Below are 17,898 nucleotides of genomic sequence, written 5' to 3'. Positions count from 1 at the left end.
TATGAAATACATTGTGAATAGCAAACGACACAGGAAGATCCAGACGAAAAGATACAGGATTAAGGATTTCCAATATCTTGTAAGGCCCAATAAAACGAGGTTTAAATTTGGGAGAGGAGACCTTCATAGGAACAAAGCGGGAAGAAAGCCATACCAAATCCCCAACGCGAAGTCGGGGACCCACACCGCGGCGGCGGTTGGCAAAGCGCTGAGCCTTCTCCTGTGACAACTTCAAGTTGTCCCCCACATGATTCCAGATCTGCTGCAACCTATCCACCACAGAATCCACCCCAGGACAGTCAGAAGGCTCCACATGACCCGAAGAAAAGCGAGGATGGAAACCAGAGTTGCAGAAAAAAGGCGAAACCAAGGTGGCGGAACTAGCCCGATTATTAAGGGCAAACTCAGCCAACGGCAAGAATGTCACCCAATCGTCCTGATCAGCAGAGACAAAACACCTCAAATAAGCCTCCAAAGTCTGATTGGTTCGCTCCGTCTGTCCATTAGTCTGAGGATGGAAAGCAGACGAAAACGACAAATCAATGCCCATCCTACTACAAAAGGATCGCCAGAACCTGGAAACGAACTGGGATCCTCTGTCTGACATAATATTCTCAGGGATGCCGTGCAAACGAACCACGTTCTGGAAAAACACAGGAACCAGATCGGAAGAGGAAGGCAGCTTAGGCAAAGGAACCAAATGGACCATCTTGGAGAAGCGATCACATATCACCCAGATAACGGACATGCCCTGAGATAGCGGAAGATCAGAAATGAAATCCATGGAGATATGTGTCCAAGGTCTCTTCGGGACAGGCAAGGGCAAGAGCAAACCGCTGGCACGAGAACAGCAAGGCTTAGCTCGAGCACAAGTCCCACAGGACTGCACAAATGACCGCACATCCCTTGACAAGGAAGGCCACCAAAAGGACCTGGCCACCAGATCTCTGGTGCCAAAAATTCCCGGGTGACCTGCCAACACCGAGGAATGAACCTCGGAAATGACTCTGCTGGTCCACTTATCCGGGACAAACAGTCTGTCAGGTGGACAAGACTCAGGCCTATCAGCCTGAAATCTCTGCAACACACGTCGCAGATCCGGAGAAATAGCTGACAAGATAACTCCATCTTTAAGAATACCAACAGGATCAGCGACTCCAGGAGCATCAGGCACAAAGCTCCTAGAAAGAGCATCGGCCTTCACATTCTTTGAACCTGGTAAATACGAGACAACAAAATCAAAGCGGGAGAAAAACAATGACCAGCGGGCCTGTCTCGGATTAAGGCGTTTAGCAGACTCGAGATACATCAGATTTTTGTGATCAGTCAAGACCACCACACGATGCTTAGCACCCTCGAGCCAATGACGCCACTCCTCAAATGCCCATTTCATGGCCAACAACTCCCGATTGCCCACATCATAATTTCGCTCGGCAGGCGAAAACTTCCTAGAGAAAAAGGCACAAGGCTTCATAACAGAGCAACCAGGGCCTCTCTGCGACAAAACGGCCCCTGCCCCAATCTCCGAAGCATCCACCTCAACCTGAAAGGGAAGTGAGACGTCAGGCTGGCACAAAACAGGCGCCGAAGTAAACCGGCGTTTCAACTCCTGGAAAGCCTCCACGGCAGCAGGAGCCCAGTTAGCTACATCGGAGCCCTTCTTGGTCATATCCGTCAAAGGTTTCACAATGCTAGAAAAGTTAGCGATAAAACGACGGTAGAAGTTAGCGAAGCCCAAGAACTTCTGAAGACTCTTAACTGACGAGGGCTGAGTCCAATCAAGAATAGCTCGGACCTTGACTGGGTCCATCTCCACAGCAGAAGGGGAAAAAATGAATCCCAAAAAGGGAACCTTCTGTACACCAAAGAGACACTTTGAGCCCTTGACAAACAAAGAATTTTCACGCAAAATTTTAAAGACCAACCTGACCTGCTCCACATGCGAATCCCAATTATCAGAAAAAACCAAAATATCATCCAGATAAACAATCAAAAATTTATCCAGATACTTCCGGAAAATGTCATGCATAAAGGACTGAAAAACTGAAGGCGCATTGGAGAGCCCAAAAGGCATCACCAAGTACTCAAAATGACCTTCGGGCGTATTGAATGCGGTTTTCCATTCATCACCCTGCTTAATGCGCACAAGGTTGTACGCACCACGAAGGTCTATCTTGGTGAACCACTTGGCACCCTTAATCCGGGCAAACAAGTCAGACAACAGCGGTAAAGGATACTGAAATTTGACAGTGATCTTATTTAAAAGCCGATAATCAATACAAGGTCTCAAAGATCCGTCCTTTTTTGCCACAAAAAAGAATCCCGCACCAAGAGGGGAAGAAGACGGACGAATATGTCCTTTCTCCAGAGACTCCTTGATATATGAACGCATAGCGGTATGTTCAGGTACCGACAGATTAAACAGTCTTCCCTTAGGAAATTTACTGCCTGGGATCAAATCTATAGCACAGTCACAGTCCCTATGAGGAGGCAGTGCACTGGACTCAGACTCACTGAAGACATCCTGATAATCAGACAAATACTCCGGAACTTCCGAAGGCGTAGAAGAAGCAATAGACACAGGCAGGGAATCCCCATGAATACCACGACAGCCCCAACTTGAGACTGACATAGCCTTCCAGTCCAGGACTGGATTATGGGTCTGTAACCATGGCAGCCCTAAAACAACCAAATCATGCATTTTATGTAAAACCAGGAAACGTATCACCTCGCGGTGTTCAGGAGTCATGCACATGGTAACCTGTGTCCAATACTGCGGTTTATTAGCTGCCAATGGTGTAGCATCAATACCCCTAAGAGGTATAGGATTTTCTAATGGTTCAAGAGTAAAACCACAGCGCTTAGCAAATGAGAGATCCATGAGACTCAGGGCAGCACCTGAATCTACAAACGCCATGACAGGATAAGATGACAGTGAGCAAATCAAAGTTACAGACAGAATAAATTTAGGTTGCAAATTACCAACGGTGACAGGACTAACAACCTTAGCTATACGTTTAGAGCATGCTGAGATAACATGTGTAGAATCACCACAGTAGTAGCACAAGCCATTCCGGCGTCTATGAATTTTCCGCTCATTTCTAGTCAGGATTCTATCACATTGCATTAAATCAGGTGTCTGTTCAGACAACACCATGAGGGAATTTGCGGTTTTGCGCTCCCGCAACCGCCGGTCAATTTGAATAGCCAGTGCCATAGTATCATTCAGACCTGTGGGAATGGGAAAACCCACCATAACATTCTTAATGGCTTCAGAAAGGCCATTTCTAAAATTAGCGGCCAGTGCACACTCGTTCCAATGTGTCAGCACGGACCATTTCCGAAATTTTTGGCAATACACTTCAGCCTCGTCCTGCCCCTGAGACATAGCCAGCAAGGCCTTTTCTGCCTGAATCTCAAGATTGGGTTCCTCATAAAGTAAACCGAGCGCCAGAAAAAACGCATCAAGATCAGCCAATGCCGGATCTCCTGGCGCCAGCGAAAAAGCCCAATCCTGAGGGTCGCCCCGTAAGAACGAAATAACAATTTTTACTTGCTGAGCAGAATCTCCAGATGAACAGGGTCTCAGGGACAAAAACAATTTACAATTATTCACGAAATTCCTAAACTTAAACCTGTCTCCGGAAAACAGTTCAGGAATCGGTATTTTAGGTTCTGACCTAGGATTTCTGATAACATAGTCTTGTATGCCCTGCACACGAGTAGCCAGCTGGTCCACACTTGTAATTAAGGTCTGGACATTCATGTCTGCAGCAAGCATAGCCACTCTGAGGTAAAGGGGAAAAAGAAAAAAAAAACTCAGAATCTTCTTTCTTATAATCCCTCTTCTGCAATGCATTAAACATTTAATATTGGCCTGGCAAACTGTTCTGACCCCAATGGCGAGGGTCTCAGAGGAACGTGGAAGTCTGCAGAATACAAAAATCCAGCTCATAGGGTAGTGGTAACTGGGTTGACCATATATCTACTCCTAACGCCAACACTAGAAGTAGCCGGGGATCATTCCTACGTTGATTCTAGATGACACGCGCCAGCCGGAGAATCTAGCTACCCCTAGTAGAGGAAAACAAAGACCTTTCTTGCCTCCAGAGAAGGGGACCCCAAAGCTGGATAGAAGCCCCCCACAAATAATGACGGTGAGGTAAGAGGAAATGACAAACACAGAAATGAACCAGGTTTAGCACAGAGAGGCCCGCTTACTGATAGCAGAATAAAGAAAGGTAACTTATATGGTCAACAAAAACCCTATCAAAATCCACACTGGAAATTCAAGAACCCCCGAACCGTCTAACGGTCCGGGGGGAGAACACCAGCCCCCCTAGAGCTTCCAGCAAAGGTCAGGATATAGATTTGGAACAAGCTGGACAAAAATACAAAACCAAAACAAATAGCAAAAAGCAAAAGGCAGACTTAGCTGATATAACTGGAACCAGGATCAGTAGACAAGAGCACAGCAGACTAGCTCTGATAACTACGTTGCCAGGCATAGAACTGAAGGTCCAGGGAGCTTATATAGCAACACCCCTAACTAACGACCCAGGTGCGGATAAAAGGAATGACAGAAAAACCAGAGTCAAAAAACTAGTAACCACTAGAGGGAGCAAAAAGCAAATTCACAACAGGTCCCTGTCAGGGGTGGGATCCTGACAGAGGCCTAGCGAATAGGAAAGAACGTTACGGGACCGTGCCTGCACTTCATCGCGGCGGTACCCCAAGAAAGGACAAGAAGCGAGGTTTATTGTGCTGAGTGAGAAACGAGATCAACGCAACAAGGAGAAACACTAGTAGGAGTCGTGCTGTAAGACGAGGCAACATCCTACTGAGGCGCGTAGCCGGTGGCCAGAAACGCCGAGGAAGTATTGAGCTCCAGGCCTTACTTCAAACCTACGGCAGGACAGTTAGTTATAGGCGGGCTGTCTCACTCAAATCACCTAAGAAGACATAGGGGGCAACAGTTGGAGAGGGGCGACACTAGGGTCCCGGAAGAGCTCCGAGCTTACCCGTCATACGGGTGCGTCCTAGCCATATCATCTGGGGGGACGAAGAAGAACATCAAAATCGAGTTGTGAGGGAACTTCAGAAACAGACACAACAGTTGTGGGGACTATCCCGTAAGCACAGCAGGGGAGGACCACAACACACAAGCGCTAGAAGGTAGGCACAGATTTCCACCTGCAAAGGGAACTCTGGAGGTGCCATCGGACCGGCCGGACTCACGCAGCCCGGTTAACCGTATTCCGGACTGAGGATCCTGAAGCCTTCAGTAAAGAGGTAAAGAGACTGCAACCTGGGGTCCTCGTTATTTACTGCGACCTGCACCGCACCACAACCTCATCACATTCTCAACTTTCACTGGACGCCCCTCAGCAGGGTCACGGACCGGGCCCAGCCACCGTGACAACCCCAGAACCGAGACACAGAGGCCCGGTACCGGGTGCCCCTCGGCCCTGCGGCAGTGGGGGCGCTCCAGATGCGTCAGGCGACACAACAGGTTACTCCATGGAGCTCTTTACACATACCGTGCCTGGGTTAGAAAGGGAAATTGTACCCTGCCCATTACTAGAAGAATCGGACATGGAGTGAACTGATGCACAGCCACAGCTGGATTATGATGCTGTTCCATTGAGTCAGACCACTACATTGCCCTCGCAGTTTGCTGAGCCAGAATCTGACCCTGATGAGACTATGGTGCCCTGTCCCGAACGCTATAGCACCTTACACGGTGACACTGAGGAAGGTGCACATGACATTGAGGAGGAGGAGGTGATAGATGACCCAGTTGTTGACCCAGATTGGCAGCCATTGGGGGAAGAGGGTAGCGCTGCCAGTAGCTCAGAAGCGGAGGAGGGTTATCCACAGCAGCACCAATCTACATCGCAACAGCTGTCATCTGGCAGGCCCGTATCAGGCAAAAAACATTTGACAAAACCAGTTTTAGGACAGCATGGCCATCCTGTGAAAGTCGCACAGCGTGCAATGCCTGAAAAGGAATTCCATAGTAGGAAGAGTGCAGTGTGCCATTTTTTTGACCAAGATCCCAATGATCAGTCAAAAGTGATCTGTAAAAAATGCTCAAAGACCTTTAGCAGAGGGAAGATTTTTAACAATTTAAATACAACGTGCATGCGTAGACATTTAAACAGCATGCACTTGCAAGCCTGGACTAACTACCTAACGTCCCGTACCGTTGGTGCACCAGGTCTGAATGAAGGTAGTCAGCACCGCAACATTGCTTCCCTCACTGTAAGCCCACCGGTTAGGACACCAGCAGCAAATGTGGAGGGATCGTCGCTAGGCCAAAGCAGTCAGGGAATCAGAAGGTTATTGGTAGGAAGCACTGTATGTAGGCCAACATCACCAACTCACTCTCAATCTGCCATGTCCACAACCACCACCACCGCTAGTTCCACCATAGGCAGCTCTCCAGTCCAGCTCACCCTAGAAGAGACTCTTGTTAGGAAACGAAAGTACTCATCCTGTCATCTGCGTACACAGGGTTTGAACTCCCACATTGCCAGACTTATCTCGTTAGAGATGATGCCCTACCGGTTGGTTGAAAGCGAAGCTTTCAAAGCCCTGATGGCCTACGCAGTACCACGCTATGACCTACCCAGTCGCCACTTCTTTGCGAGAAAAGCCATCCCAGCTTCCACCAGCATGCCAAAGACCGCATTGTCCATGCACTGAGGCAGTCTGTCAGTGGGAAGGTGCACCTCACAACAGATGCATGGACTAGTAGGCATGGCCAGGGACGTTACGTGTCCATCACGGCGCACTGGGTTAATGTCGTGGATGCAGGGTCCACAGGGGACAGCAATAGTGGGACAGTTCTGCCTAGCCCACGATCTAGGAAACAGTTGGCTGTAGACGTTCGCCACCCCACCTCCTCCTCCTCCAGAAGCGAAAGCTCATCCACAGAGCGCTGTCGCACGACCACTCCATCCGCAGCTGCCAGTGTTGCACACGAGGTGTCCCATTACGGAACAGCTAGTGGGAAGCATCAGCAGGCCGTGTTTGAAATGAAGTGTTTGGGCGACAACAGACACACCGCGGAAGTTCTGGCCGAGTTCTTGCAGCAAGAAACTCAGTCATGGCTGGGCAGTGTACATCTTGAGGCAGGCAAGGTAGTCAGTGATAATGGAAGGAATTTTATGGCTGCCATAGCCCTTTCACAACTCAAACACATACCTTGCCTGGCTCACACTTTGAACCTGGTGGTGCAGTGCTTTGTTAAAAATTATCCGGAGTTACCAGCCCTGCTCCTGAAGGTGCGAATACTTTGCTCACACATCCGCCGGTCGCCCGTAAACTCCAGCCGTATGCTGAACCGTCAGCGATCGCTCAATCTTCCACAGCACCGCCTAATTATCGACGTTGCAACAAGGTGGAACTCCACACTGCACATGGTTCAGAGGCTGTGTGAACAGAGGCGTGCTGTCATGTATTTGTGGGAGGATACGCATACACGGGCAGGCAGTTGGATGGCAGACATGGAGTTGTCTGGTGTGCAGCGGTCCAAGCTACAAGACCTCTGTCAAGTCCTTCAGTGTTTCGAGGAATGCACACGGCTGACAAGTGCAGACGACGCCATCATAAGCATGAGCATCCCACTTATGCGTCTGCTGATGCAAAGTTTGACGCACATCAAGGAGCTGGAGTCTGCAGCCGAGGAGGAGGGAATCCTTGATGACAGTCAGCCATTGTCTGGTCAGGGAACTGTCCAGGACGAGGTGGCGGTCAAAGAGGAAGAGGAGGATGATGGGGATGACTATGTATGGGAGGAGGATGCTTCTCAGGGGCCACTTGAAACTGGTGGCGTTGCAAGGTCAGGTACAGGTTTCTTGCGGGACACTTGTGATGTGGATTTCCAAGAAAGTGCTCCTCAACCCAGCAGGACCAGTGAATTGATACCAGGAACATTGGCCCACATGGCTGAGTATGCCTTGCGTATTCTAAAAAGGGACCCCCGCATTGTCAAAATGATGACCGATGACGATTACTGGTTGGCCTGCCTCCTGGATCCATGCTATAAAGGGAAAATGCAAAACATCATGCCACATGAGAACCTTGAGCAAATATTGGCTACCAAACAAGCAACTCTTGTAGACCGTTTGGTTTAGGCATTCCCAGCACACAGAGGCGGTGATGGTCCTCCCACTTGCCGTAGGGGGCAACATGACAGAGGTGCTAGAGGTGCCGAAATCCGAAGTGGCATTGGACAGAGGGGTTTTCTGACAAGGTTGTGGAGTGATTTTTCAATGACCGCTGACACAACAGGGACTGCTGCATCTATTCAAAGTGACAGGAGACAGCATTTGTCCAGTATGGTTACAAACTATTTTTCATCCCTTATCGATGTTCTCCCTCACAGGTCATTCCCCTTTGATTACTGGGCATCTAAACTAGACACCTGGCCCGAATTGGCAGAACATGCATTACAGGAGCTCGCTTGCCCTGCTGCCAGTGTGCTTTCAGAAAGAGTCTTCAGTGCTGCTGGTTCAATACTGACTGAAAAAAGGACACGCCTGGCTACCCAAAATGTAGATGATCTAACCTTCATTAAAATGAACCAATCATGGATTGCCAATTCTTTTGCCCCACCTTCCCCTGCTGACACGTAGCTTGGGTGATAAATGACTCGCTTTTGCCCTCCTCTTACTGACTTTGCCAATTCCTCCATTTGCAGCTGCTGAATGTCCACCATAGGCCATTTTTATACCTCCCTAAATGGGCTGACTCCCCCCACAGGACCGTGGTCACCACTTGGCGCAAGCACCCGTGCAAGTGCCGTTTGCCTGGACAGGTGAGTGTGCCCACTCTACCTCTACTAAACAAAGCTGAGTTTCAATCTACAGGCTTTCAGCCTCTATCAACAATATGAAACTGCATTTGGCCTGGTTCTTGGTTTGGGCCTAGTGACGTCTGCTGCTGCCTCTTGGTTTCCTCAAAGAAACAAAGCTGAGTTTCAATCTACAGGCTTTCGGCCTCTATCAACAATATGAAACTGCATTTGGCCTGGTTCTTGGTTTGGGCCTAGTGACGTCTGCTGCTGTCCTCTTGGTTTCCTCAAAGAAACAAAGCTGAGTTTCAATCTACAGGCTTTCGGCCTCTATCAACAATATGAAACTGCATTTGGCCTGGTTCTTGGTTTGGGCCTAGTGACGTCTGCTGCTGCCTCTTGGTTTCCTCAAAGAAACAAAGCTGAGTTTCAATCTACAGGCTTTCGGCCTCTATCAACAATATGAAACTGCATTTGGCCTGGTTCTTGGTTTGGGCCTAGTGACGTCTGCTGCTGCCTCTTGGTTTCCTCAAAGAAACAAAGCTGAGTTTCAATCTACAGGCTTTCGGCCTCTATCAACAATATGAAACTGCATTTGGCCTGGTTCTTGGTTTGGGCCTAGTGACGTCTTCTGCTGCCTCTTGGTTTCCTCAAAGAAACAAAGCTGAGTTTCAATCTACAGGCTTTCGGCCTGTATTTAGAATTTGAAACTGTATTTGCCCTACTAGTTTGGTTGGGCCCTACTAACAGTGTCTGCTGCTGCTTGTTGTTGTCCTCCACTGAACAAAGCAATGCTGCCTGTTTACTCCTGTTACCAATTTTTTTCTGCTTTTAGTCTCCTTTTTTATTTTGGGCCTATATCTGTGTTTCCTCCTCATCCTGCCTATTACCCAGCCACTGCTTGATGGGTCTGCTGGTACATTGACCCAGACCACTACATTCCCCTTGCACTCTACACAGCCAGAATCTGACCCTGCTGAAAGACAGGTCCCCCTTCCCGCATACTATACCACCTTACACGGGGACAAAGAGGAAGGTGCATATAAAAGTGCAGGTTCCTTCATCAGGTGGGGGGGCATACTCGTTGGCGACGTCACTGTCACAGGGCCCGTCATAGTACGCAAAAGTGTCACTGCCGGTGGGAGGCGCCCCCGCCGTCAAACACAACGCCGTACTTTGAGGGGCCCTGTGCCAGTGCCAGTGCCAATGCGAACGAGTGGGCCCCCCTGCTTGCTCTGGATCACAGCACTTGCAAAGTTGAAATACTTACCTCTCCCTGCTCCACCGCCGTGACGTATTCCACATTTCCTGGGCCCAAGAAAAAATTGAGCCAGCCCTCCCCCCCCCCACAACTTTAACCAAATGACCCCCAATTTTCAAAACCTAACTATTATTATAAGGTTAATTAAGATTGACAAGCTTAAGTAACAATAATTGATGTTTTTGACATTAAAATGGGCTCTGTAGGTGTTTTCCTGTCCTCCACTCACTGCCGACTTTTATTCCCCATTGACTTGCATTGGGTTTCGTGTTTCAGTCGGCCCCCGACTTTTCGCAATGATCGGCCGATTTCACCCGACCCGACTTTTGACAAAGTCGAGTTTCGCGAAACCCGACTCGATCCTGAAAAAGTAAAAGTCGCTCAACCCTAGTCCTCAGGTTTCCCAACCTGGCTTCTTTTAGGTCCTGTCAGGCCTGATCCTCAGTGCTTGCTGGACTCCAAAGGAACACTCCACCACTCCAGTCCTACACATGGGCCTCTCTTCCATGTGTTGCACACAGAAAACAAAATACCTTCCTGTCTTTACAGGAGCACACCCCTTGGAGGTGTGTGGTTAGCCAGTCCCATCCATCACTTTACTAGAAATACAGGTTTGTGGGACTACAAACCCCAGCAACTTGTCCTGGATTTAGAATGCACCAGACCTCTCTGAGCGATACACACCTGTCTCTCTATAAACCATTAGTTGGTACACCACATATCCTCCCCCTCTGTTCAAACCCATGGGGATGAACACCTGACCGCAGTCCAGGGCCCTGGGGAAACAAGTCCCTGTCATCTCTAACTACCAGTAGAGGGGACGCTCTCCACCTACTATAAGCATTGGGCTCTGAAATGTGATCCCTCAAAATCTCCTGTTCCTTTAGAGAACTACCATACATCACTTTCACCATGTCCATTTTGTGGCACCAGATTGTCATACCCCAATTCCAACCGACCTTGAGCTCTCTTTGCATGCTCCAGATGTCGAGCAGCTTCCTCATTCCCAAGACACAGACCATGTGCCAAATAACAGCCTCCATTATGTAGGCTGGAGCCACACCCACGGGTGAGGTATGTGGTAACCAGACCCGCCATCTCTCATAGGTACCTGCAACCTGGACCCAGGTGCACTAAACGACATCCTAGTGCTTACGTGCACTAAAGAAAAATATTCCAGGTTACATCACAGGGAGCAGCCATTCCTGTGACTCATACCTCGCATTGATTACATAGCCATTAGCCTCCTTACACCGTACACTTCAGGAAAAAAATAATCTAAAACTTAACAGGAAACACTTCGAAAAATAAAAACTCCATGAGCTCCCCCAAAACATAAGTGCTATCCACTTGAATAACTCATACTTTTTATTGCCTCAAAAACTCCATAGCCTTAGGAGGGACTAAGCCTATGTACACACATAGACTTTTTGGAGCAGAAACTCACATTTTTCTAAGAGTTTTGTGATTTAGAAGAGGATTTGGAGAGTTTCCAGTCAGTTTCTGCTCTGAACACTTTGCAAGTATACTCCATGTGCACATACCCCAAAGATGCAGGGTACACTGAATGGAGATGCAGACAAAGGATGGCTAAAACCCAGCATGATAACATCCACAACAGATTCACTTAAAGACCACAAAGGAGCATGGTCAGTTGTGTGAGTTTTTACGAGACGCAGGAATTACGGCTATTTTCCCTGTTTTGCACCCAAATTCTAGTATAAGCCTACTAAAAAAAATAAGTCCCATCAACAATGTAACACTAAGATGCAGGGGTTACCATTTCTCCTTTTGGAGGCCATCAGTTGACATAGGGAGATTTATAGGACAGGCTTCTTAGAAAAATTAGCTGTCCTCCAAGATAAAGTAAACTACCCTACAGTGCTACCCTATAAATCAATGTCTGACCCTTTTACAGGTCTCACCTCATAACTTTGGATATTTACAGCAAAGTCTACTTGAAAACAAAAAGTTCTCTACCCACAGACAGCTGTTTTGTCTTTTTTTTCCAACAGTGTAGAGTAGGACGCTGGCTGCATGAGAGGAATACCAAGCCTGCTTTTCCTTGTGGAAACTGGCACCTAGAGTAATAACCATTAAAGTTACACCAATTTTTACATTGTTATGTTTTTTTTTGTTTTCTTTTTCATTCATTTTAGGGAGACAACAGAAATCTGGATACTATACCATCATGAACATAATAAGAATTAACCTGGCTGGTTGCATATTGATAATTATCGTCATGATTCTTGGACATCACATAAAAACAGAGGTGGTGGCATGCTCGGGAGACAATGGATAAAGGTTCTACAATGGCCAGTACTGGACTTTGAATAACTTTTTTCCATAAAACTGGGTCTAGTCTCGTCTAAAACAACAAAAATCTCTAACTATTTAACAATTCCCAACTGCTCCTGTGTGGAACTGTCCAGGTACCCAATCAGTCTCGTAGTTTAGACTTGGTCTTGAAGTTCTCATGTATGTATGGACCATCATACATTCATTTAGTAGCCGGATGTCTTCCTGCTATTTGTTATGGCAACTGTCTAATTTACTTCCCCTTTGTGCAATTTCCTTGACTTTAGACAGTAAAAGAAATTATTTAAGAAGGCTTGTACTAGAAATTATCTTAAAATTTAGGAAAATGATATTTTAGCAGTAGTCATAGCTTTTAAAAAAATCACTAGATGCTTGTTGAGACACTCACAAAAAATAGCTAAGATGGTGCAAAATTACAGAGTCTCGTCCTTCCTCTGGATTTTCCCCCTTCCTGGCTCAGGCTTTTCCCCCTTTTATAGTTCACAACTGTCCTTCAGGCATCCTCCTCAGGTCAGGGGGGATGGGGGATGAGATTGACTTTTATTGTTCGAGGGGTCAGAGTTTATCCATCAGTGTTTGCAAGTCAACAAACTGCATGGACTCATACAATGGATAATCAACATTTTAGCAAACAACGATTGTCCAATGAACCTGCATCCCTGTCATCCAAAGAAAGCATTACAATAAACGTAGGAGCTGGTATAAGAGATAAATAGTAGCCATTCATCAATTCACAAACATCAGTTCAAAAGTCAACATTCAGACTCATATGACAATAGTCCATGCTTCTTGTCCAACTAAAGAAAAACACAAATTCAATATTCAACATTCAGATAATAGCCTATGTCTCCCTGGTCTATTGAAAATAAATGTTTGGCATAATTAAGATGAAATGCTGTGTTGTCTCAATGAATTTTTCATATCACATGGGATATAAATTATGTCACAATTGATGTATAATTAACCCAGAAATCTTGAACTTTGTCTTTTTTTAACCTTTTTAGCTAACTGTGTAATTAGGTAGCTATGTAACTAGGTAATTGTCTAAGAGGTTTACCACAAAAAATATCAGTGTATAAATGATTTCCTCTCTTGTCTCATGCTTTTAAAATTACATCTATGGTATTTTTTTCTATAAAAATAAACATTTTAACCCCTTTACCCCTGAGGGTGGTTTGCACATGAATGACTGGGCCAATTTTTACAATTCTCACCACTGTTACTCTATGAGGTAATAACTCTGGAATGCGTCAACGGATCCTGAAGATTTTGAGAATGTTTTTTCATTACATATTGTACTTCATTATAGTGGTAAGATTTCTTTAGTATGCTTATTATGCGCTTATTTGTGAAAAAAACGGAAATTTGGTAAATTCAAAAAAGTTCTTTTTTTTTCCATTAGTGTACACTCTGCACCTCATCTTGACTGGAAAAAAAATCACAATGAAGCAAAGAGTGAAAAATTTAAAGGGGTCTGAATACTTTCCGTACCCACTGTATGTCACACAAAATAGTGAATAAATAACATTTCTCACATGTCTACTTTACATCAACACAATTTTGGAACCACATTTTTTTTTGTTAGGAAGTTATAAGGGTTAAAAGTTGATCAGTGATTTTTAATTTTTCCCGCAAAATTTACAAAACCATTTTTCTTAGGGACCACATCACATTTGGAGTCACTTTGAGGGGTTTACTTCAGATCCAATTTTTTACTTCAGATCCAATTTATTTTTATTTTGACAAGGGTAACAGGAAAAATTGGACCTTAAAATTTGTTGTGTAATTTCTCCTGAGCATGCCAATACCCCGTATGAGGGAGAAAAACCAGAGCTCGGAAGTGAAGGAGCGCCTTTTGACTTTTTGAATGCAAAATTTGCTGCAACAATTGGCAGATGCCATGTCGCATTTGGAGAGCCGCTGATGTGCCTAAACAATGAAAATCCCCCACAAGTGACACCACTTTGGAAACTAGACCCCTCAGGGAGCTGATCTAGATGTGTGGTGAGCACATTGAACTCTCAGGTGCTTCACAGAAGTTTATAACGTTGAGCTGTAAAAATAATCAAAATCTAAATTTCCCCACATATATGTTTTTAGCACAAAATATTGCATTTTCATAAAAGTAACAAGAGAAACTGCACCATATAATTTGTAGTGCAATTTCTCCCGAGTATGCTGTGTAGAGATCAGATTGAAGAATCCATTTTGTCTTCCTATTCAGAGACGTCTGGCTTAATATGAAGAAACTTGAGTAAAATAGACATTTCCTTTTATGGACGCATTCCTTCTTGTTATTGTGACCTTTAACCTACATTCCAGAAGTTGAACGTTACCAGTAGAATAGATACTCTTTGTTAGAGGATATGAGTGCTTGTACGCATGTCTGTAAATGCTTATCTCTTTGCCATATAAAGGAGGAGGGAGCGTCCAGTGAGTCAGAGGCGAGCTCCTGGGCGATCCCTGCACATGAATACACATCTCTTGTGCTGTGTGTCATTACTTGGATTTTCCTACATCAGAAAGCCAGGGACGGATAAGGACTCAACATTTCTTGGCCGCCCGAACAGGGACCCGAGGCGAGAGTATTTACTCAAGATTTACCTGCGGATACGGACAACGGAGATCTGGGATAATGGACGGCAAATGAAAAAAAAAAAAAAAAACCTGGCCAGGTAAGAGACATTATTAGTTCTCTTTTATCTGCCCTGTATTATCCGAAAGATCTCTATGAGCCGTGTCATGCTGGGTTAGTCTAGTAGTGAGTAGATACCTATAGAACTCGGGTTACCATATTGTATAGATTTATGCGTCTAGTCCCTGGCAGTGTGTGAACAGTGTGTGAACAGTGTGAAGGTTGTGACATGTTGTGAAAGAAGAATAGAAGTACGTAGAACAATAAGCCACGATTGTTAGAACAAGGTTATTGGTGAAGTCAGCCTAACTGGGTCATGTGGTTGCGTCCTTCTGGGAGACCTCCGCCCATGCTTGACTCTCCTATAGAACTTGTTTCTACATTCCCTGGATAAGGTGTGATAGAATGAGCCCAGGACGCGGTTTTCATGAGCCTGGGACAAGTATGCTAACTGACACAGAAAGTTTTGTGATCTGTATGGTGTTGCTGGGTCTGTGTGCATAATAGCACTTAAGTACGTCCTGCATATTAGAAGAAACGGAGCAGACAAGCCCTTCAATATTTTAGCTCCCTAGGAGAGAAGGCAACGAGACATCACCATAGAGTAAGTGATTGTCCAAACGTCACCTAGGGTAGTCATAGCTAATATTGAAAAGAAAAATGGGAAATAAACAGACCAAAACCGTCTTAGGACAAGTGGAAGCAGCAGACATCATACAGGAAAGATGTGGAAAGATAGTCAGAAGACAGATTAGAAGAGTAAGAGGAAAATTGGGAATTTCAGAAGCACTTATGTTCAGTACAGAATGGGAAAGACTGAGTAAAGAACGAGGTGGAATTATCAAAGACAATGGGTGGGAAGAAATCATACATTGTATGATAGAGGTCTCAAAAACAGCTAAAGAGGAGAATTGGAAGTATGATCCAGACACTTCCAAATGGATCATGGGAAAGGGAAAAAGTTGTGACATAATCCCACCACCTTACCTAGATCCAAAAGCCCAATCATTTGTACCATCTGGAAGAGCAGAAGGAGGAAAACAATTTCCAGCCTTGTATCCCAATCTTGGTGGGGTAGGAGGATGGGAATGTTCACACTGTGGACAACAAAATCCAGATTGGAGAAATGATTGCCTAGCCTGTGGTACACCTAGATATGGCGCTGTACTTGCCCCTGTTAGGGTAGTACCAAGACCTTTTAGAGAAGCTGGTGCTGACGGGGTAATGAACACCAGATATCATCAGATCAGACAATACTTCCCTTGGTCCCCTGCCGAGGGTATGTCCCTCTTACATAACGCACCAGATCCTGTCCAGTTTCCAGTTAGATTTGCACAATATATACAACAAATCATGCAGACTCATGCTGGGGTCTGGGCGGACGGGGAAGAATTATGTAGAATGAAAATGTCCCCCGGACTTTTTCAGGAATTATTGACACACCTACAGCCCAATAGACCAGTGGCAGAAGGGGGTGCCTTACAGACAGAAGCATCAGGTACCCAGTTCACAGAGGCATTAATAATTTTCATGAGGGGAAAACAGAGGGAAAGGGGGTCTACAGGTGTGATTATGCAGAAATTTGGGCAAAGTATTGAAGAATATAGTCAAGAACTAGAAAATAACTTTAGGGATGAAGGATTGGATTTGACTGATGCTTCAGTAAGGAGACTTTTTACAAAACAATTAATAGAGGGGCTAGATCCGAAAATCAGAGAAAAATTTAAATCCTCTACTCCAGATTGGAGAACAATTGAACAACCAAATATTGTGAAACAACGATGTTTAGGAATAGCCATGGATATGAGAGAGAATCGTAAGCCTGTTAGAATAGCACAAGCTAATACAGGAGGAAGAGTGAGACACAATTTTCTTTGCCACTACTGTAAAAAGCCAGGTCATTTCCAAAGAGAGTGCAGGAAGAAGTTGGCAGATATAAAGTCAGGCAAATTTGTTCCCAGAAATAACCCTTCCCAAACGGACAACCAGCAGAAATCTACCATCATAGATGGTCCCATACCAGATTCAGATTGACTCGATGTGTTACAAACTTCCCTACCAGCTAGGAGACCTATGATACAGGTGAATGTGGGGGGGAGAGAGATTCCATTTTTGATAGATACAGGTGCAACTTCCTCAATTTTGAATCAAGATTTTCTTCCGAATCCGGAAGATATTTCAGAACAAACAACTTTTGCTGAGGGTTATGATGGGGTAATTCGAACACTGCCATATACTGTGCCCCTAGAGGTCTCATTAGGACCTAAATGTTTTGCATCCAGATTTTTGTATGCCAGAGGTGCCCCAACATGTCTGTTAGGAACTGATGTACTAAAGAAATTAGAAGCTAACATCAAATTTAGGGACGATGGCACAGTTATGCTGACTATCCCTGATGATGCAGAAACATTAGAACAATATGTTAGAATTCAGGCTTTTGAGGATTATACTGAAGAAAAAGAGTACACCACAGATCTAGACCTCTCAACGGTCCCAGAAACACTGTGGGCACAGGGTGACACTGATGTGGGATTATTACATATCTCTCCTGTAAAATTATCTGTGCAACCAGGAACTGTTCTCCCACAGCTCAGACAATACCCTGTGAGTGCCCAGCAGGAACTAGCGATTACAAAACAGATAGAGGGATATAGAGAGAAAGGAGTTTTGGTAGAGATACAATCACCTGCTAACACTCCTCTGTATCCAGTCAAGAAGAGAACTCTTGATAAGAGTTCTATGCCCAAATATCGTATGGTACATGATCTAAGAGAAATAAACAAAGTTCTAGATCCTATCACCCCAGTTGTACCCAATCCTCATACGTTACTATCACAGATACCAGCCAGTTCTCAAGTGTTTACTGTAATAGATCTTTCAAAT

At 45.4% G+C, this 17,898-nt stretch overlaps 1 protein-coding gene across 1 annotated transcript in view; it reads left to right on the top strand.

The window, feature by feature from the left end:
- Nucleotides 1–13,566, top strand: part of LOC143806743 (SLAM family member 5-like) — a 37,807-nt gene extending 24,241 nt beyond the window's left edge. Inside the window, exon 4 of the mRNA XM_077287633.1 lies at nucleotides 12,221–13,566. Within this exon, the coding sequence (XP_077143748.1) occupies nucleotides 12,221–12,363 (143 nt within the window). The 3' untranslated portion in view covers nucleotides 12,364–13,566. The remainder of the gene's footprint in view (nucleotides 1–12,220) is intronic.
- Nucleotides 13,567–17,898: the final 4,332 nt, after the last annotated feature.

Source organism: Ranitomeya variabilis, chromosome 1 (assembly GCF_051348905.1).
Source record: "Ranitomeya variabilis isolate aRanVar5 chromosome 1, aRanVar5.hap1, whole genome shotgun sequence".
Classification (NCBI taxonomy): Eukaryota; Metazoa; Chordata; class Amphibia; order Anura; family Dendrobatidae; genus Ranitomeya; species Ranitomeya variabilis.
This window is presented reverse-complemented; position numbering and strand designations above follow the sequence as displayed.